This window comes from Fringilla coelebs (assembly GCF_963513975.1).
Source record: "Fringilla coelebs genome assembly, chromosome: 3".
Classification (NCBI taxonomy): domain Eukaryota; kingdom Metazoa; phylum Chordata; class Aves; order Passeriformes; family Fringillidae; genus Fringilla; species Fringilla coelebs.
The window spans coordinates 33,586,041-33,608,899 of NC_140030.1; the positions used below are offsets into that span (position 1 = coordinate 33,586,041).

Sequence of the window (22,859 nt, forward strand, 5' to 3'; positions counted from 1 at the left end):
GTCCTCTATTACTTAATTTATTTTTTTTTTTCCTTTTTAGCATGGTACAATACTTCACCTAAGATTTGGGATCTCGTTGTTCCAGACAAAAATATTTTTCTCTATTTCCATGATGATGGCTCAGCCATTGAATAATGAAATTATATTGCCCCTACCATAGCTTCTTTTTTTCTTTAGCTTCATGTGAATAGACATGTTTGTTCAGAGAGCTTTGTGACTGATGTTACAGTGGGTGTATAGGGACTTAGTTGAAAAATTAAGGTGTTAAGGATGTTAATGAGAAAGAAAATTTTCTATCTGTAAAATTAATATAGGCTTTTGAGCCTCGTCATTTTCCTCTAATGGACTTTTCTTTCTTTCTATGAGGCCTCTAAATCTTTGTCTGGGATATTTTGTTCAGAGTTGTTGATATATTTGAAATTACAGTTGAAAAGAAACTGTAGGTAGGATAGTCTTTAAAATACAGGGTATCTGTCCTTATTCAGGAGGCCTGAAGCTAATAATGCTTTGTTTAAAACAAGCAAGCAAAGAAGCTAAACTAAAATAATGACAAAAATCCCACTCCTGCTTCATCCCAACCACCAAAAATTTATAACCCTTCTCTGAGTTTTCCTGACAAGATTTATTTCTTTTCTTAGTCATATTTGTCTTCATGTGTGTGTTTGCAAATTTTGTTTATAGCTTCTCCTTTTTCTTATCCATATTCCCCATACCCTTATCAATAAGTGGGACTGAGCAGGTTTGGTTCTTGTAACTGCAACTCTCAGTCTTTGTGGTAAGGTCTGTCTCCCTGTCTCCCTGTGTGTCCTTCCTCATAGCTTTTCTCTCTTCCTATTATCCCCTTTTACGTTGGAAAGATCCTTGTTTAAACACCCTTCAAGGAGCAGATGCTTTCTTCTTTCACATAACCATACAAGTGTTTATCAGAAGTATTGTGTGTTTTATTTTTTCCATCAATTGTATTAGGAAGGAGCAAAGAAATGTAAACCTTTCTGAGTAAAAATCTAGAGTTAAATATGCAAGTACACGTGTGTAGAGAGAATTCTGTTGCTCTTTAACTTACGAGATCATAGTGTTATTGAAAGTGCTGTAGTGATGTCCCCCTAAATGTCAGAGATACTAAGAAAATATCTGAATTAAAAAGGAAAAGGAGGCTTTGATTTATAAAAAGTGTTAACAGCCTGTGCAGTGTCAAGAGAACATAATGGTTATGAATCAAAGGAGAAGATGAGTCACCTTGACATTATCAGGTTTAGACATCTTGTGGAGAACCTATTCTGATGTTTTTTGACCTTTTCAGTTTCATTTAATTGTACTATATATGACATTGGTGGTGTAGAAATAAATATAACTTGCATCAGTGGTTGTTATAGAGACAAGGCAGGTAAGATGAGAAAACATGTATTTTCATTCTGCTATTTCAGACTGCTCCTTTAGAAAATGCAACAGATGTTGTAACCTCTTAAAATTGTCATGGCCCTTTTTCACTGATAATTACAACTTTTTGTTAATTGCTGTATTTGAAATCTGTTTTTGAAACATTTGATTTAAAATACTTTATTTCTTTAGTAATAGATGAACAGGCTGCTTTGTATGTAAACATTGTTATCCTGGATTAGATAATTATTATGAAAGAATATTAATAGAATAATGCCATGTGTTATTTTTCATCAGTATTAGTTGGGAGAGGATTTTTTGCAAAACAGTCAAGAAAAATCCTTCTAAATTGGACTTTCCTATAAATTTTTGAAAAGTTTAATTTTCCATTTAAAATTGTCAGGTATGATAGATGAGCTCATTTAATGGACATTTTAGTGCAGAATGATTCAGCAATAGTAAGAAATTAGTTAATTTGTGTAATTGTATGTTATATTTTATTTCCCTAAGTGGATGAAACCACTGCACACAGAAAAAGCTTTTATTTCTGTACCATGTACACCTTGTAGTTTTTCCTCTGGCTCATCCCACTCCCTTCAAAAATGTTCTAATTCTTGTCAGTATCCTGGGTTTCCACTCAAAGGTCCTGTGGTATCTTTTTAAGTTTCTTGTTCTCCAGGTTTCATGTAGGTGACCATTTCATGACAAAGACAGTCATGCAATACCAATTAGTATAGTTGTGCATTTCATTATCTTTCAGGATCTCTTTCTGTTGCCTGAGGGTTGTACAATGTGCAGAATTCACAGAAACCTGGTCTTCCACTAATATGCAGTGAGCAACTGCTAGAAGTGCATTTCTTTCCCTTTCTTTCCCAGCCCTATATTTTTCTAGCCACTTGTTATTCAAAAAATTATTACAGAGAAGGATGCTTGGACTAGGTGATCTCCAGAGGTCACTTCCTATCTCAGCCATTCTCTGATTCTGTGATATATGTGGTATTTATAGATCATTATCAACAAGAAAAAAGAAAATTGTCTGCCAGGATTGAAAATTATTTGCTACTTTATTTTTTGAAGTTACATTTGGAACTTGTAAGCCAGGAAGAAACCTAGGTGATTCTACTTGTGTTGTATCTACCATAACAGGGAAGGAAAAATACTAACCACTTCACTACTGGTATCACTCAGGCAGATTCTTTATTGTTACTTCAGGAAGCAATTTTGTTCAGCAGGAACTCAATAAGTATTTTATGAGCTATGAAATAAGTTAACAAAAAAAAAGGCAGAGTGTTTTCTTTATAAATTGTTTCTGTGTATTTTGAAGATCTATTTTTTTCTACTTATCACTAGAATATATTTTAAGAAGTATTATTTGGCTTGCTGGTGCATAGACAAGTTCATCTTCAGATCAAAACCAGTATTTCTTTTAAAATATTATATATGGATGTCTTCTTTAATCATAGTTTTAGTCATTAAACCAGTCAATATATAGTGCATTGGAGCACTGATTCAAAACTAGCACAACTGACCTAACATTTTTCCAGCTGAAAACTAGTAAATGAGTCTTGAATAGAGCTATGTTAAATGTCTTAGGAGAAGACAAGATACCTAATTCATGCCTTCTCTCTCAAATTGTGGTGTATTTTTGGTGACTAGGTAATATTTTTAAAGGAAAAATATTTAGACTCATTTAAAACTGCTATAATCAGAAGTTCTTGCTGACATTCCCTATGTAGGTTTTGAAAACTTTTTACTTCATTTTAAAAATAAAACTGCAGAGCACCATACTTGGGGCATCAGGAGGATGCTGGCACAGCTGATCCTTCTTGTCTGAGTGTTAAAGTATAATTTCAAGACTCTTCTGATGATTACTAGAATAATCAAAAATTCTGATCAATTAGTGGTTACTTGAGATTTTTTATCAACTGTAGCAGTGTCCATTTCCAAATCTGATGCTGACATTTTGACTTGATGTACACCAGAACTTATTACTATCTTTTGCATGTGTATGTATGCATAATCTTGTTGTGGTATATAACAGAAATTAAATTCTACACTGAACATATTTGTAACAGTCTAATTAAAAAGAATTTGAATTGCAGCTAAACCTTTGAAATGAATGCTAATGCTCAGTTATTTTGGTCTAATGCTAATAAAATCACACAATTGTTAGGGATGGAAGGGACCTCTGGAGATCATCCAGTCCAGCCCCTCTGCCAAGGCAGGGTCACCTAGAGCAGGTGACACAGGAACACATCCATGTGGATTTTGAATTTCTCCAGAGAGGGAGACTCCACAACCTCCCTGGGCAGCCTGTTCAGTGCTCTACCACCCTCAACATAAAGTTCTTCCTCTTATTGAGGTGAAGCTTTTTATGTTTTTGTTTATGGTCATTGCTCCTCATCCTGTCACTGGGCACCAGTAACATACTCAATGTAATTTTAGTCTATTATTTTAGATAGATTTTAGATAGATTTTGATATTTAGATAGATTTAGATTTAGATAGATTTTAGATAGATTTAGATATTTTAGGCTTTAACAGTGAAGAAAAATTTTAGTGTATGTTTTTATGGGATGATATTGACTAATAAAGGAATCCAATACTTATTCTCCCCTCTTTCTCTTTTTTTTCAGTGGAACAAGTTCCTGTAGAGCCTTACAAGATTCCACTGTCTCAAGCTGAGGTGCTGCAGACAGGCAGTGATGTGACAATGGTTGCTTGGGGCACTCAGGTCTGTAACTTCCTTACAAGCTATTTGTCACCCTGCAAAGCCTGGCCTAGGCGGTAGGTGATGTTTGCATTCAAGCTCAAGTGGCAGACATTAAAATGTGTGTGTCTTTCATCACTATATGCTGGAATGAATGTTTGCCAGTGTTTATATTTCTGTGAAACCTGACTTTTGTTGTGTAAGTTTTTACTCATTTTTGGTTAAAGATGACTCTGGAAGTGTAAAAGAGGTACCTGTGCATCGGGCTAATGATTATTCTATGATTATGAAAATTATAGATTTAAGAATGTGGCAGTGAGAGGTAACTCTGAGAAAGGCAGTGGGAAAGAAAAGTTCAAAATAGTATGCAGAAAGTATAGATCTTCACTGCATGATTTAAAGAACCTTGGGGTTCCTTTGAACTGAAAGTTAAAAATCTGTTTAATACAGTAGGGATTGGTATATGTTTGATTCTAACAGTTACATTTCAAAGCTGTTCAGGAACATCACTGGCAGCGCTCCCCCTCCCCAGAATTACAGAAAAGAAAGTTGAGTCTAGTTTGGACTAATCAGAAGTTACTATTTTCTTGCCCTAGTTGTATCTGAGCAGCTTTTAGAGGAGAGGATCTTACAACTCTTGTGACAAAAGAGTTTTGAACTGATCTCTGGATTTTTGCTTTTTGTTGTTATTAGGGCCTGTGTACGATGTATTAATGCCCTCTGACCTTTGGGCAACTGACACTGGTTGCTAAATTCTCTTGCCTTCAAGATGAAGATGACTTCATCCAAATTGATTATTGGGGATGGTCCTTGGCTTCAGCCTCTTAGCTATGCCTAGAAGGTGCTTGATGGAGGTCATTGCCGCAGTCCAAACCTGTATTGTCAAATGTTCTAACAATAAAGAGAGCGCCAGAGTTTATTGGCAACATCATATTCAGAAATTTTTCTACCCACATATCTCATGAGTAAATGCTTCTTGCTGAGATATTTGTGGAGGATAATCTGAGTTGTAACAGTTCTTATTTTCCATGTTGGAGCATTTGCTTGCAAATATTTGTTATAGGGAAACCAATGCTTGAAATGCATTTTGCTGAAAAGTGTATTATAATCTAATGTCAAGTTTTGAATATGTATAGTATTATTTTCTTTTATGTTCTTAGCATAATACACCTCATGTAAAGGATGGGTATAGGTGTGGATGATTTATATCTACTGTGATTCACCACTACTAAATAGATTCCTTGACTGGTGGATAGGGAATGATCTGTATTCTAGCCTTCTGCTAGAAGGGAATACTTTTTTGTTTTAGTAGAATGTTTATTGTAGTAATCAGGTAATGCAGCATTGGTATTGTTGGTGTTAAACTATGTGTTAGTAGAGCAATACATAGTTATAATGTTGTGCTACTGCTATATGCTTTGACTGTGGATATTTACAGGTAGTAGTAATTACTTTTTCTCCCAGCTGTTCATAAGATAATGCTTTGGAGATGATCACTTGGCTATGTTTCAGTAAGTTAGAGTAACAGTAGTTACTGGGACTCCTAGAACTGTTTCTTGGCTTTTTTGCTAAGGTCAGATGTAGTGCAGTGTAGCATTTCTGAATGTATTTAAGGCTTCTTGCAGGATTGCATGAGACTGCTACATTAAAATACATTACTCTGATGTATTTGAGTGTTAGCTTAGCTACAGTTCTAGCAAAAATCTTCCAAAACTCATTCAAACTGATTAAAAAAAAAATAGTGAGGACTGATACTTTTCACTGAAAGACACTTCTCTAGAAAGCAAATTCTGTTCTCAGTGATTCTTTAGTGAATTTAGTTTTTGGAGTGGTGCTAAAATACTGAGAGTAATTAGGTACTAAAAAAGAAGAATGCAGTAAATACTAAATGGTTATTATTGAATAGAAATGTCCCTGCTCAACATGCAGGTGATATGTTAAACTACTACTCGTATCCAGATGTGTAATTTAGAGCAATTTGCATAATTTAGATTATTTGGTGATGATACATTGTTTTTTCAGGTACATGTGATCAAAGAGGTGGCAGCAATGGCTCAAGAAAAGCTTGGTGTGTCCTGTGAAGTTATTGATCTGAGAACCATCTTACCATGGGATACAGATACTGTTTGTAAGGTAAGGAAAGGATGTATATTAATTTAAAAACAACCTAGGTTGTTTAAAAAGACCTACATTTTTTGCTTTGTTTTGTATATATTGCTCTGTATTTTTTGTTCTGTGTCAGAAATGCAGAGTACATGCATATTACATGAACAAGGCATTTACTTTAGCATTGAAAGATAATTATGTTTCAGGGCTCAAAATAATGTCAGAACACATGTTCTTTACTTTCAAGCAGAGGGTATGATTTAATCAGACTTCAGCCTGAAAATTGCTTTTCCACAATTTCTGAGTCTTTGTCTTTCTGACATCCCTGCTGTCTTTGGCAAAATCTGTATCTTTTTTTTTTTTCTTGCTGTTTTACATTAAGATCTTCATCTAGTTGCAGATCTGCAGTAATGTGCCTTAGTGTTGTTTATCTGTATTTTTAGAAATAAATGTTTTGATTTAAGGTATATGAATTCTTGGGCTGGGGAGAAAAAGCAGCATTTACTCTTCTCAGACTGCCTAGTTTGAAATTTCTGGGTACTTGAAAGTCCTTTTCTTCTTTGTGGAAGTCTTTGATATCACTAACAGAACACTTACTGCTTCTGCCACAGCTGAGAGTTTCCTTAATCTGGCAAATCCACAATCCTGCAGGACCATGACTAACAACTCCTTGACTCCCAATTCAAGCTGGGTTCACTTGCTCATTTTATGCTTCTGAACAAATTACTCAGAAGATTGAGAGATGTCTGCAGCTTTCTTAACTCAAGCTTTGTATCTGTAGTGTATGGAGTTAACTGCGGGGATGAGAAGAGCCATGGGCTTGGGAAGAGGTGTGTGATCAAATACTTTCTCTGCTTGCAGTTTCTGATTTAAGGCAATATGGTGTTGTGCTAACTCAGCTAACTCAGATTGTACAGATGTTTAAATAGGGCAGATCAGGCACATACCAGACTCTGTATACTTGGATTATCTTAATTGTGTAGACAACTTTTTTTTACATTCTGTGTTTGCTCAGTAAGGGCCTTGCTTCTGGTCAGGTAACATATGAACGCAGTTAGTATGATAAAGAGAAAGATGGGGCATTGGTCTGCTGCTCTATGGCAAAGCTTGTATTTCTCCTCAGTTTTATTTATCTGAGGGACTGCCAGTGGGATGGGATGGAATAGATTATGGGAGGAAAGATCCACGCTATGCATTTGAAATTGGCAGCATTCTGCTGTCTGGTTGTGGATGTGTTACAAATTGTGTACTTACATGTGTAGCTATGAGTTGCCTCGTATAAATTTGATCTTCTTAGTTGAAGTGTTTTCATTTTTTTGTTTGAAGTGTATTTCTTGTTGCTTGGATGTACTTTCTAGCTGAAAAAAATGAAATGTGTTGAGTTACTGTCATAAATATGAAGTGAAATTTTGGCCATAATAAATCCTTTACAATCTCTTCTGGACAAGTAAAATGTTTTTTTTTCTTTTTTGTAATTCTTTTTTCCTTTTTTGAAGATTTGAGCTGTCATTCTTTGAAAACAAAGTATCTGTTTGAAAGAGCAGTTAAGTCTGTTTTGTTGGGTTAGACCTGCACTGAAACACCATCAGGAAAAATTTGGCTGTGCATAGGGAGTGCCGTTGTACAATATTTTGCAAATATATTCTTTAAATTTGGATACTCCGTGAAGAAATTCAGCTCATGTTCTGTCCTGAACATCTTTTAAGATAATTGTAGCCTAAATAAAAATACCATAGAATGGTTTGGGTCCAAAAGGACTTAAAATATCATGTAGTTTCAACTCCTCTGACATAAGACAGGGACATCTTCTATTAGATCAGGTTGCTCAGAGTCCCGTCCAGGCTGGCCTTGAACTTTCAGGGCTGGGGCATCCACAACTTCTCTGGGCAGCTGGTTTAGTGCCCCACTGCCCTTGCAATGAAGGTGTTTTTTTTTCTAATATCTCATCTAACACTTCTCTCATTTTGAAGTTCTTCCCCCTTGTTCTGCCACTACATGCTCTTGTAGAAAGTCTCTCTCCATCTTTATTGTAGGCTCCCTTCAGGTACAGGAAGGCTACAATTAGGTCACCCCAAAACCTTCTCTTTTTTGGCTGAATAATCCCAATTCTTAGTGTTTCCTTGTAGGAGAGGTTCTTCATCTATCTAAAAGATAGAATAGATGGACCTGTTGCTTTAAATCTGTTAATAAGTTTACTATTAAGAATTAGGAGAATAATTTCAAAAAAAGTATAGTCCCTAGGCAGTTCAGCTGCTTATTATAATAAATACCAAACAGTAAATGTTTTTAGTTAGCATTGCTGTTATGTTAGTTTGGCTGTATGCTGGCTGGTCTGATGGGAGAAATGTTAAATTCTCTTCTTCTTTAGATCTTGTCTGTTTTGCTCAGCTGAAAATAATTAGTGGTTTGCATTTGTGTATTAGTTGGTTGCATTATGTAACAATGAAACTTTTAAATTTAATTTGCATCCTGGACAGTTTTTAAGGTAATTGCTAGTGTAAACAAATGAATGGAACTACAGTTCTAGCTGCTTGCTCTAGTCTCATCCCAAGAGGAACTGCTTGTGGCAGCTGTTGCAGTTGACAGTGGCTTACAGCATCAGTTTGGGTAATGTGACTTGTTATTCCCGTCCTGAGATGCCAGTGTCAAGGTCCAAAAGATCAGTAGAAAAGTTGGCCATTCCAGAGAAAGTCCTCAGCCATCCATTGGTCGGCTTATGTTCTCTCTATGGGCTCTTAAATGGTAATGGAATTAACTTTTACTCCAGTCCAACCAATAAGGAAATTATCAGCTGTTACAGTTCTGACTATTTGCCTCTGACTATTACTTGTGTCAGCACTCATCAGGCCAGCTTTTTGTTTTTCCTTGTCTCACATGTGTGTTTGAAATGCATCTGTTGTTTGTCCTGTTGGATACAGATGGTGGTGCACCATAATATGCTGTAACCTTATTGCCCTTCTGCTGGTGCTGGAATGCATGGTCCACGGCTGATGGGAGTCTGTGTGGTGTTGGAGAGCAGGACTTTGGGTTTTGCTGTAAAAATGCATCCCTCAGTTTCACTGCTGGGAGTGGTGTCCTTTGTGATCACTAAAGGCTGTCATTTTAGTCTTAGCTGGAAATACATGCAACTTTAATTTGACAGATGTGGTATAGCCATAAAGAGGGATGGGCTGAAATTGTTATTGCTTTGGAGATGAGCACTAATATGTAAATTTTCACTGCAAATCTAACTGCTTGCTCTGCTTTCTGTAGCTTTTTCGATACAGAAAATTCTGTCATCAAAATGCATATTTCCTAGAATTGTTAGAAGTTGTACTTCATGACTGCCAGCAGAGGCCTCTTCTAGCCCAGTTAAGCGTCTTTTGACTTTGCATTGCTCCTTTGAGCACGTTTGTGAATAAATATCTCTGAGAGAAACATAAATAAAGGTAAAGAACAAATACAGTGAGCATAAATAAAAATTGTTGCCTAAATTTACTGATATTTTCTTTGCATTTTTAAGGTTTTGAGATTCTTCTCAGTTTTGAAATAGTTTAGCTTTTGTGATCTGCATGAGGAAATGAGTTTGCACCTGCCTGGAGCAGACTACCATGGACTTCTAAATGATCCCAGCAGTTATTGAAACTTTTTTTGGTACAATTCCTGGAATGGGTCAACATGCAAATAGGGGCTAGAGTTTTCTTTTGTTGATCTTCAGATGTCTAAGAAAGAGAAATGAAGGTTTCCCTCTTTCAGGAGCTTATAGAGCTATTCTAGAGAAAGGATATTTCCACAACTGCATCAGCAGTCTGTTTTGGCCTCTGGAAATGTCATGGTTTAAAAGTTTGGTCTTTAAAAAAAAAAAGTTAGGGAAATCCTAGTTTTCCTAGAGTAAAGTTAGGTGAGGCAAATTGAACTCTAATTTTGTAGCTGAGAAAGGACATCTGCTGCTGACATAAAGGACAAAAGTAGTTGGACTGTATAAAAAAGCATATCTGACATTTTTACTAGGATAAAAGCAAAGAATCTGTGTGTTTTATCTACATTTCTGTACATTAAAATGCATGCTGATCTGTAATCTTTCTAAGGTCTTTTGCAAGAAAAATGGGGTAGATTGTGCAGGTTGTACATGCACAGGCTCCCAGTATATTGTTTCTGAATGAGACATGAAGCAAAAGCAAACAGGTGCTTTTTCCCTGCAGGATTGGAGTAAACTCAACATCAACTCCCAATACGTAGCTGTATAAATCAGCTAAAAAAGTTTTGTTGTTACATGTCAGAAAAGTGACACAAGCTTGTTTAAAGAGTATGTGCTGCCTTACCTGCTTCCTTAGGAAGTGTAACAGCAAAAGCTGTCCTTAGATTACTGAGCATCTTGTCTATGTATACATTTTCAAAGCAGAATGTCATTGTGGCCAGTGAGAAATTTGTTAGGTCTCTTGTTTACTTTGACAGTCTTCACTGATTTCTGACTGAAGCTCTTGTTTTATTCACTAAGACTGGAGTATAAGTGGTACAGTAGTTACAACTCAGAGCGGAGCTAGCTGTCCATAGCATTGTTTTTTTTTTTTTTTTTTTTTGGTTTTTTTTTACTTTTTTTTCTTTTTTTTTTTTTACTTTTGTAAGTACTTTTATGTTCACAGTGAAAGCAATCTGAAATGCTTCTAATAAAAGCATAGACTACAGAGATTTCCAAAGGAAAATATTGTTGGCATATTTTTATAGGAAGTCTTAGTTTTTCTTTAAGATGTATATACTCAGATATTTTCCAAAGGTCTTAGAGCTATACCTGGTATTACTTAGTTTTCATTATGCTGCTGCCTTCTCTGTTACTACTAATGTGTAACTGAACAAATAATTTCCTACCCCTCTCATCTTTGTTTTGTGTTCAAGAGTCTGTACTTAAAGATTGTTTTCATTTTTGTCTGCCACACAACAGTTTTCAGCGCAATCAATTTGTGATAGGGTTTCTTCTAAATAAACTTAATCTATTCCAGAATAAGTTTTTCTGTCAAGCTGTTATGGAGTACTCCTAAAATCCCCCAAGTCTCTTGAAATTCTTTTAGGCTGTTTGACTCTGCTCCCTGCAATCTGGTGGGCTGAACTAATGCAGGAAATCCTGAATATCTGATTACCTTATTGACTCCCTATGATAGAACAGTTGCTCTCTTGTTATACATATTATAACTTCTTGTTATACAATTTTTGATAGCTCTGAGATACATTAAGACCTTTACCATATTGAAATGTTTGACATTTTGGTCATATGTTAATGAGTCCTCTACTGCTGTTTTTATCATATGGAAGTTGAAGTAATCTGAAAACCTTGCAATTTGCTTACTTTTTCTATGTATGTAATTTGCACTGTCCTGAAATTTATGATGTTTCACTTCATAATATGATAGAATAGGACAGAATTTGCTTGGGCTTGGTGGACATTTTACTTTTGCATGTAGATATAGAGAACAAAAAAATTGATGTTTTGTAATGTCACAAAAAATGAATGAGATGCATGTATTTAATTATTGCATGGTTATAGAGTGCTTTAACGTGGAAAAAAAAAAGGTTTGCATTTTTTTTCTCTGCAGAAAAAATTAGACTGATTTTGTTTTCTTAGCTTTTTGTTTGCAAAATACGCTTTTGATATGATTCTGTTACTGCAGAAATTGTTTCACTTGTACAGTTTTGAGAATCCTAAAGTTTGTATATTTCAAAGTTCTTGAGGACTTTAACATAAAAAGAAATTATAAAACAAAATAATATTCTCCACTTTTTGTGAATATTAGTACAAAATAAATTTCCTGTACTATCTTGACATTGTTCTTTCCTACTTTTCTACTTGTGTGATTGGGTTATTCTGCAAATGTTTTTGCCATTAATCAACCTAGTAGCTTGTGAGCTGGTGTTATATAGTTATTTTGCTAATTTATTTAATTTAAAATAAGAGATTTTATTCATAAAATTATAAAAAGTCTTTAGGGAGAACAAGTTCAGATGGATTTTTCATCTCATTGATGAGAGAATATGAAGAATAACATATAAGAAAAGCAGACAGAAATTAAATTAATAAAGTACTAGAAGGTCTTAATCTGAAGCAATCTAAAATGACTATGTTAAGCATAAGAATAATCTTCAATATTTTTTCCAATAGTGTGGTGTGAGGGGAATTGTTCATTCAGTATACTGAGGAAGGTGTCAGCCTAATGAATGCTTACCGTGATACAAGTTTAAGATTATGCAATTAATTTGTTTTTTCCATTTGATTCATATGTGAGGTTTATTCATTTATTCACTTGCCTAAGCAGTATTCTGTTTAAATTGTAGTCACATTACTTGGATCAGCAGTGAAGTGTGCTGTAAGTTGGAACTGTGCTTTGGTTTGTGTCTTGTAGCTTAAGAGTTACAAAAGTTTACAGAGAATGCTAATCAAACTTTCTAGATGAGAAAAAGAGGAAGTGATAATTTAATACTACTTGGTTACTGTATAATGCTTGTGCTATAAATGTGCATTCTAATTTCTCTGTCCAGCTGAGAACCCCCATATTGCCAGTTTTAATAAGTTCCTTGATCTGCACATGACAAAACTGTAAAATCACTCTTTTGGCATGTGGTCAACACATTACCAATAAGTACTAATCTATACTATATTATCACATCTGGCACTTGTGGTGCATTTCTTGACGTGCTACCTAGACTTTGAAATTTACAACAGTGCTGTATTTGGAAGGTTACATTTTCTTAAGCAAGCAGGAGGCTTTGCTGTGAAAGAGGAATCAGTTTTGAGTTTAAAGAGCAAGTGGCATCTATTTTTCACTTGCCATTAAACTGGTATGTTACTTTAGTATTAAAGTGAAAAGTTGATTTATTCAAACTTTTCCAAAGTTTTAAAACCTTTCTCTTAAAAATTTCAGTTTTAAAATTAAATTTAAAGATGTGTGTTTTCTATCTGCTTTTTCTTACAGGGAAAATGGTGTTGAGGGGAAAAAAATAAATTTGGGTGATTAAGCTCAGCAGTGGGACCTAGTTTTTCGCATGTTTATATGGAATTATTTGCAATATGATGGGAAAAAATGTTGCACTTTAACAAGCCCATGGAAACAATTAATTTCTGATTACCAGCTCTGGTGTTTTGCTGACATTAGAAAACTGTCTTGATACTGTCATTTTTTTGGCTAAGAGCTCAGTGATGTTTTAAATAATAGATTGGCTGGAGGAAGATGTGATTTTTACATCTTAAAACACTGTCAGCAGTTTGTGGTAATACAGTTTTATTTTCCAGTGAAAGAAAATAAATCTTTCAGAGTAATCTGTCTACATAGTCACTTGTAAATTGTCCTTTCTACTGGACAATCAAAATACATTTGAAGTAGTTAATGCACATGTTACTGGGTATGTATGTGTCTAGATTTAAAGTATCATCTTGGTTATCTAGACATCTAAGTATCATTAGGATTGATGTATCTATGTTGAAGTTAAACCTGGAAGATCTTGGCTGTTTGATCTAATTGCGTAGATGCAATACTGAAGTGTTTCAAAATGCTGAGATTTTCTAGGGCAATTACTTGATAATTGCTAAATTGAAAATTAGTAATTGGTAATTGAAAAGCTAAGATATGGACCCTTTCTTGTTTCAGAAATGACTTAGTAACACACTGGGATTTGCTTAATAGAAAAGATATATTTAGCTATATATTTTTTTCTCTGTGACATCAGGAGTTCTCAAATATTTAGTATAATTGTAACTTGTTTTGCTCAAGTCATCAGTGTTAATTTCCTGACCTGTATCACACTAGAATAAAATATTTTTTTTTTTTTTCCCCAGTATTGGGAAGTCAAAGTGTGTAGAAAAGTCAAAATAAAAGTGTGTAGAAGACTCACATTCCCTCTCTCTCCCGTATTAATTTAGTATTTATTTCATTTTCACCTAAAGTAATATCAGAACTGACACAATTGAGCATCTGATGATTCAGCAAAGTACAGAGGAAATTGCTGATGTGATGAAGTTTTGAACTTTCACCATTTGTGTTCTAAAGAAATAAAATAATTTTTGGCAATACAGAAATGCTGATCTTTCAATAAGTAAGAAACTCTGAGCGATCTAAAATTATGTAATTTAAAGGCTCAATGGTTTCAAGGGTTTCATAAGGAAACATCATTAGAAATGTGGAAGTGTTGAGGAAGAAATTGGGATTTGAATTAGTCAAGTGTTTTACAGATCCTTTAAGATATTTGTGAAATTACTTAATTTCTTTATGCTGTCGTCTTCCCTTTTATAAATTTTGTATTAATCTTTCATTTTTCTAGTGTTGCCTGAGATAAATATGATTATCTGATGACTTATTTAGAGCTTCCACTAATTTATAAAGTTTTAGGTCTTTTGTCTCATTTTCTTCAAGTTTCCCTTAGTTGCCTTTTCCAATTTTCTAAATTTAGCATTCTAACTGTTCAACTTTTGCTTAACCAATTCCCCTTGAAGGAAAACAAGTGACAACAAAGACTAAGCAACAGTCCTTCTCTAAAATTATTACATTCCACTCAAGAAAATTTTACCTGAGAACTCTAGAAACTGTGATAAACTTGCTTCTGAAAAGCTTTTTGCAAACAGACCTCTAAAGAATATCAGAGCACACAGAATTTGTTATGGGGCAGTAAGTGGCTGAGCTTCTGTGAAAAGTGGTGTGCAGCAAGTGCTTTTCTGTAAGCAAATGTTGCTCAGAATAAAAAAAAAAAGTGGAGAAAACTAGTAAACAACCGCATGTTGTTTGCTACCTACAGTGCTGGGTAATTGGTCTTCCCTCTGGCCCTTCCCCTAGAAAACCAAGGTTTTTAGAGATCCTTTACAAAACTACAGCTCTGCTAATTACTGCTTTCCAAAAATGAATTGGCATTCTGGTTGAATGTAGTTTTGCTCTGTTGACAAGCTTGGTTTTGCATCTTTCATTGTCCTGCTCTGAGATGTACAAAGCTCCCTGTTATTTCCATGGATCTGTGTTTAATGCCTTCTCTCTCTGGCTCTGCATATATAGAGGATGTAAATGAGGAGATCTCTACAGGCATTTCAGTGATTACAGTGATGCAGCGTTAATTCCAGACTGGGAATGAGTGTTTTTCAATAGCATTGCATTTGGAAATTAGAGCTTCAAGACAGGAAGGTCTCATTTTTGCCTTGTATAGTTCTTACAGCAACTCCATGGTTTTTCTGTCTGTATCCCTTCTGCCATCGAACATAAAAACTGCCTTAGTGATTTGGGAGAAAAATATTCGTGTGACACATAGTTTAAGGCTATGACATTTCAAACTGCTTAGAGGAAAGACTGTCTCAGATATGCAAGGAGTATGAAATAAGCAGATAGGAGGGAACAAAGGCTATTATTCAGCAATAGTCAGAACTCTGCAGTGAATTAATTACAGGCTTTGATTATTTTTTCTGTCATGTACAAAGATGACTGCTGTCTGTTAGTTGATAAACATTTAAAGGGTTCAATGTCTTTTAAGCTGCTGATCTAAGTGAAAAATGCAAGTGCCTGTGTCATGTTGAACAGAAGAAGCCAAATAGTTACTTCTTTTAGGAGTATACACCAAATAGATAAGGAATATTTGCAAACTCTTATTTCTGATAATTTTCTCATGCTGCTGACTCATTGTAATGCTATGGTGATCAGTGATCAATGAAAAAATTTATATCAGGCTGTTTTCCCCAGATTACTTTCATAGTTTTTTCAGCTCACCAGGAGAGGCTACTTAAAAATAAAATGTATTTCTTGGTCTATAGATAGAATTTCTTTTGTCTACATTTGTAAATTACTATAATTAGTGATTCTTGGGCTAGCATGTTAAAAGGTTCAATGTAGTGATTAAATGAAGCTCAGTTGTGTGTCAAGAAATACCTGTCTCAAATATGAGGCTTGATTTGTTGTTTGCCACTAAAGAGACTTCCATTGAGATCAATAGCAAATGCATATATTTTGTGACAGTTTTGGTGTGTGCTAATGTTTCCCTGTCCTGTGCTAACCCATCAAATGTCATTGGTTTACTGTTGCTCTCAGTAGCCGAAAGACCATTCAACTTTATGGGAATGAATAATTGGAGGATGACTTTGCTTGAGTACAAGTAGCACTAAACAGCATATGATTCATCTCAGTAATGTTTTTGAGCATTAGAAGTTCTTATTTTAGTGTAATCAAATATTTCATTAATTTTAGCTTGGATATGAAAGACATATGCAACATGCTGGAAGATTACAATAGTGGCATTTGCCAGAAAATAGAATCATAGTTTCTAAAATTCAAGTCTATCTAGTAAAGAAAAGATTGCTGAATATTAACCTTTTTTTAAATATGATACAGACTTTTTGTTACATACAATTGGTCCTGAAAACAGGAATAATATAAAACCTGCAAATTTATATAGACTTGAGTTATCATGTGATCTTATTCAGTTAATATTGAGAAGTATTGTTTTATCTTTATCCCAATCACTGCAGCTGTAGTCTTCTGGGAAAAAAAGTTATATCCAAATTAGTGGCTTGAGTGGCAGACATCAAAAAGGTCAAATGAATTGTTATAAAAGCAACAGAGTTATTGCTTAAATAGAAAACAACTATTTTTTCATGGTATTTTCATGGAAATTTAAATGAAGAAATTATGGGCAAGTTACTGAGTTTCTAAATCATCCACACAGAGTCGATGGTTTAGAAATTCTAATGAAATTGTAGGACTGTTCCATGAAATGGAAGCCTGAAAAAAACCCCTAGAGAACTCTCAGATATGTGTTCTATGGGTCTTGCATTTGGCCTTACCATATTTTCCCTTCCCATGCAATGCTGTGAAGACACAGAAATTAACTTATTTCTTTACTTTGGATAACAACATCATAATAAAGAATGAAAAATAATTACTACATGAGGAGTAAAACCTGTTTTTCTATGAATTTATGTCCCATATTTCCTGCCTTATGCCATTCCATGTCCTCCACTTACCTACATTAAGATGCTCAGCTCCTTTCTAAAATGGATGGCTAGACAAAAAGTGACAGGGACAGTTTATTGTGCTTACCAATAAAGAGCTGTGGGAGAGATAGTGTTAAGTGCAGCTTGGCTTTCATGAAGTTATGAAGTTAGTGGGAGTACTAATCTTCCTCATACAGACTGATTTTTACCAAGCTTTCAGGAACTTAATATTTTTAAGACTTGCATTTGGCTGCAAAATGTCTATCAGGATAGTGACAAATGGACAGAAAAATGAGCTCAGGTTGCAGGACCCTCATTTTCTTGGCTGACAGGCTGAAAAAGAATACATATCTTGAAAATGACTATTCCTTCTTCTGTATGTTGAAGTAGGTCAGATAGGGAGAGAGTGAAACTGATAGAAAAAACATGGAGATTGTAGAAGAAATGACATGAGGATTGCTGAGATAGTTTGAATGAAGAGAACAGAAAAGATAGAAGAGAGAATAGGAGAAAATATGATGCTGAAAGAATGAAAGGAGAAGGTGACTTGGTTGCTGCTTTAGAAAAATAAATGGGAAGTAATGCAGAAAAAATATATTAAGAACATAAACAAGGGATACAGTAATTTTTAAAGCATAGGTTTGCAAGATAATTGGCATAAAATTCTGTAACAATCTGTTATTCAAATAGTTATATCTATCACTTCACCTGCTAATGCTTGTTTTTGAAAGGGGCAGAGGTGGGTCAGCTCTCATTTTCAGACCTCTACTTGATCATCCTGGTCTGCTTCATATTTTTATCTAATTATTTAGTGATTATTTTGCTCAGATCTTTCCCTTATATTGTCTTGTGCTTTCCCATATAGCCCATGTTAGTTATTCAGATATTAAGTCCAATAAAGCCCAAGTGGGTTCAACATCTACAGTGAAATGAATTCAGGGGTCTCTGATGAACTTTATGAATTTGTGCTATCAGAATTGAAAGTAATTTAGGAAATAAGAATGAAGCACATGCTGGATGCAGAGATGCTGAAGCTCCTGTTTCTCTGAGAGGTTTGGTGAAACAAAGTCTCACTGCTGTCCTGGTCATGCTGCAATTCCCAGTATGAGCCAGAGTGAAAAATGAGGGGTATCCCACAAGTGGTATTGCCAGTACTTTTCTCATTTCCTTTCTCCATACTTTTCAGAATCCAGATATTTTCTTTCCAGAACTTGGCATCTCTCTTGCCCTTTTTTTCCCTTGCTGTTCTTCATTGATGTTCCTGCACTTTTCATTTTCCAGAATTCATGTTTTTCTTCTGTCTGTTCTGCCTTCAAGTTCTTATATTCTTACAGTCTTCCTCTTCATCTACAAATTTTAGAAACATCACTTTTATTTTAATGTTTCTCTTTGGATCAAAGCAGGTTTTTTACCGGGACACTCTATTGTTTGTCCTATGTGGTTATTTGAATTGTGTTAAGAGCTACTGACCAATTCAGTGGGGGAAAATGAAAGTATTGTTGTCTTCAGCAATGAAAATTCAGTCTGTTTTACTTATTTTATTGGTGACCTGATGTTATTTTTCTCTTTTAAGAGCGGTTGTTGGCTTCTGTCAAGTTCTCCAAACCTATAGTTAGCTTCAGTAAAATTATTCTGAGGAGACAGACTTGTTATGTGGGTCACATCTGGCATGGTGTTTTGCTTCTGGATGAGTACTGCCAAGATTTGTTCCAAGACAGTGTTTTTGTGTGTGTGTTGGGGTGTGAGTATGGCAGTGAATTAGCTGGCCTGTTCTTAGATCCTCCAGAATAGCTGGGGAAGTTCTCTTTCTTGTGTTCCTAATGCAAAGTATAGTACAATATTTGTACTAATAGAGGATTTATAGATCTTGCAAATCATTGGATTGTCCATAGGAGGCCTTTAAGAATTGCCCAGGATCCCATCTGTTTTTCAAGATTAAAAAAATAGCTGAGGCACTGTTCATCCTCTTGTTTTATAACTTGGCTTCACTGTCTGAATTTTGATGTGACTTCTACTTGAGAAGCAGAGCACCTGGAAGAGCAAGGGTACTTAACAGAGAGAATGGTAGTGGTTATGAAGAAGGGAGATAAAAAAAGCTAACTAGAGGCTCTTAGTATTTCAGGGGTTTAGGTTCTTTCATAGCCCTGCAGTAGATCCCTCTAAGATTTTGGGACTTTCATCTTATGGAATGTGGGCTTTTTGGCTGTAGAAGACTGAAGTCTTTCCTTAAAGGTTATCTTGGAGGAACCTCAAAACCACTCAGATTTAAAAGCTTGGATTTTTTTTATTTTTGGAAATATTATAATGAAAGGAATATGTACTATATCAGCCTGATTATTCCAGGAATTTGAAGGACAAATGAAATTTTCAAAACCTGAGAATATTAATAAACAGTATGCATGTAATTTCTGAAAGGCAAGAGGAGGGCTAGCTAATCTCAAATTTTAATTTATTAATAAACTTACAACATTTAAGGCCTAAAATAAGTGCTGGATGTGAACATGAATATAGAAAAACTGAGGAAACAAGTTAATTTATGAAGGCACTAATTAGTATGTTTAGCAATTAATTAAAACTTAGAAAAGGACTTTGCTCCATGGAATGTCACCTGAATGTGGTGATGCCTCACAGACTTGAAGGGTGTCTTATAATGTGTCCGTGTAGATTTTTGGGATGAAAAGGATCTCTTTATTGTAAAGGATCTCTTTGGTGCAGTATTGTTCATCTGTATTTCCTGAGACTTTCTAATTTTGCTCCCATAAACAGGGAATTAAAAGGTGTAGAAGGTGAGGGAGGGATAAGTCTATCCATGTGTTTTATTCACATTGGCGAAGGTTGGAAGCTGCTGCAAAAGCTCCTGTTTTCTGAAACCTTTGCTATTAAATGCTATATTTTAGGCTATATACAAAGAAAGATTATTTGAGTAGGTGTATTTAATTGTGGTCAAGTAGGCAAATGTAGTTCAGAGTACTGAGGAGTCATGAGTTACCAGTCCAGTGGATTCATTAATATTTTCCTTGAGTTTAGTTGCCATTATACTTCAAATGTCTTTTTAAGGAACCTGCTCATAGTTATTGCTAGAACACAATGACTGGGAAATCTAGAGGCAGTTGGTTTAAAGAAGTTTCTTTAACATTCATGCTACTAATTTCAGTAGTGTTAGCAGATTGTATGTGGAGTCCTCTGAAATAAACATACTCTTGCACCAAATGTATATTAAAATTATTAATTGTCGCTGTTAAGGAGAGCTTCCAGTGCCAGAAAGTAAATGAGATGTGAAGAGGTGGAGGAAAATAATGCAATAAAAGCAGTGCAGTGTATCTGAAGTTATGAGAATGAGCTAGATAGGTTTTATTTTTAAGTTTACTTTTGAATTCTGAATCAGTTTACATCCCTAACCAATTCAGTCTAGTTTGTATGTAGCAATTTGTCTTATGGATATCAAAAAGCCATGCTATGGAATTCCAGAAGTACTTTTTCTTTGCCCATCTCTTAATGAAGTTGATTAATGTGTTCTTAAATGCTTTTAAGTTAAGCAGGAGTGTCCATCTGCACAGAGCATCAATTTTCTTCATTGTCCCCACAATCCATGACCATTATTATCACCTGCTGTTTTCTCAGCAATTATCTGTTTTAGTGTATGCAGAATGATGTTATAAAAGTGTTACAAGAGGCTTTGTAGCAGTGTTGTATTACAAGAGTAAGTTTACTGAAAGACATTGGAGAGTTTAGTCGCTACTTGATAGAATTTTAGTCCTTTTAGTGTACTTTAGCCCTCTTCCATTAAAGATTATATCCAGCAGCCCAAACTGTATTGAGATGCACCCTGCTGTGTGTCATACCTCATTTCTCTTTTCACAGTCTCAGCTATTTAAATTGCAAGTTCTTTGGAGAGGAATTTTCTGCTACTCTGCATAGCTGCTCTACACACGGGGGATCTGTCTTTGGTTCTTGGCTTTGCAGGAACCTTATAAATTTCTATGTTGCTCATCTCAGTTATACGCTGACAATGTTATGTAGGATATAAAAGCCATAACTGTTTTATTATTGTGTCTTCATTGTTTCTTACTATGTTTTACGTAGCTCTGTAGCAACCCCATTTGTTTTTGACTGCAATTTTAAAAATGTTCCATGTTACTTTGCATTATTCCTGTGCTTCTTTTCATTTTTCTTTCTCTCTGCACCACCATCTTCACGCTACAGCATTGTTCTTGGTGCTATGCAGGAAGAATCCACATTAGTATTTCAGAATTATTTTTGGCCTTTATAGTGTAAAATGATACATACTGGAATATTAAAATCCTGGTATGTTGAGTCAGTAAATTTTATGGTTGTGTTAACATTTCTCTGCAAGATGTTTCATATGTGCTTCCCTGCTGTGGTCACATTAGTTCTTTGTGAACTGTTTCTGCCATACATACAACTGGGGAAAAAAAGTCTGATGTGGATTTCAGTATGCAACATCAGCATAACAACAGAAATTCTGCCTCTGGGCACCACCGCAAAGAGCCTGGCTCAGTCTTGTTTGCACCCTCCCTTTGGGTATGTAGCTACACCATGAGGTCCCCTCATGCCAGTCCCCTCATCCAATCCCTTAATTATCTTTGTGGCCCTCTGTTGGACTCTCCAGTGTGTCCATGTGTCCGTGCCTGTCTTACTGAGGAGCACAGAACTGGATGCAACATTCCAGCTGTGGCCTCACCAATGCTGAGCAGAAGGGCAGCATCACATCCCTTGTATGGCTGCGAGCACTCCTCCAAATGCAGCCCAGGATACCATTTGCCTTCTTTGCTGCAGGGGCACATTTTTGGCTCATGGTCAATGTGGTGTCCATCAGGACATCCATCTCCCTTTCTTGCCAGGCTGCTTTCCAGCTGTGCTGCCTCCAGTGTGCGCAGGTGCCTGGAGTTGTTCCTCTCCAAGGGCAGGACTTGGTGCTTCCTTTTTTTGAACTACATGAGGTTCCTGTCAGCCTGTCCAGGTCTCTCCAGATGGCAGCGCAGCTCCTTTGCCCATCAGCTGCTCCTCACAGTTTGGTGTCATCTGCAATTCTACTAAGGGTATACAGTCTACCCCATTATGCAGATGCAACTGTAGATTTGCCCAAGGAGAAAACAGTAATATTTTCTAAATAGTGATGTAGAATGCAGATCTGAAAATGTGTATTGAGATTGCTGGAGTGCTCCCAGCTGTGGGTCATCTTACTGACAGCACTCAGACTGCTCACAGGTGCATGTCTTCTGCTTCAGTGAGTGCTTGGTTACATTTTGTGATCAAATTTAAGAAAATGTTACATATTTCACAAAAGAGTTATCAGTACATGCTTTTAAGCTGTTTTTGATAAAACTAGTGTTCTTCACCCAAACTGAAAGTTTCACATGATTTCTGAATGTGTTAATGAGATGAGGAAAAGTAAGCATAGCCTTGCTAAGGCTAAATCTGTGATGAATATGTGGATCTGTGGATAAGGGATGAGCAGTGAATGACACTTTGACTGGAAGAAAGCTTTTGATACTCTCAGAATACTCCTGTATCCAGTGAACAGCTCTGGTCCAGTGGGTAGCTGGGCAGGTAAAATACTGTTAGTGTGCTTGCATAGTCATGGTGTCTGTTAGAGCACAGTATTCTACCTGGAAGCCAGTGACAAGCAAGGACTGCAGGGTTCTGTACTAGGGCCTGTCCTCTCTCCCTTCCTTCATCCATGCTACTGTTTGCATTGTCCCCTGCTTCTGCCTTTGCC

The 22,859-nt window shown here is 35.6% G+C and overlaps 1 protein-coding gene across 2 annotated transcripts in view; it reads left to right on the forward strand.

The window, feature by feature from the left end:
• The window catches only part of BCKDHB (branched chain keto acid dehydrogenase E1 subunit beta), a 106,681-nt gene that overhangs the window by 28,901 nt on the left and 54,921 nt on the right, over positions 1–22,859 (forward strand). For both annotated transcript variants that reach the window (XR_014616084.1, XM_084203703.1), the window contains exons 7-8: positions 4,013–4,110; positions 6,109–6,219. Coding sequence is in view for 1 of the 2 variants with exons in the window: in XM_084203703.1 (XP_084059829.1) it covers positions 4,013–4,110; positions 6,109–6,219 (209 nt within the window). In the remaining variant the exon portion in view is untranslated. The remainder of the gene's footprint in view (positions 1–4,012; positions 4,111–6,108; positions 6,220–22,859) is intronic.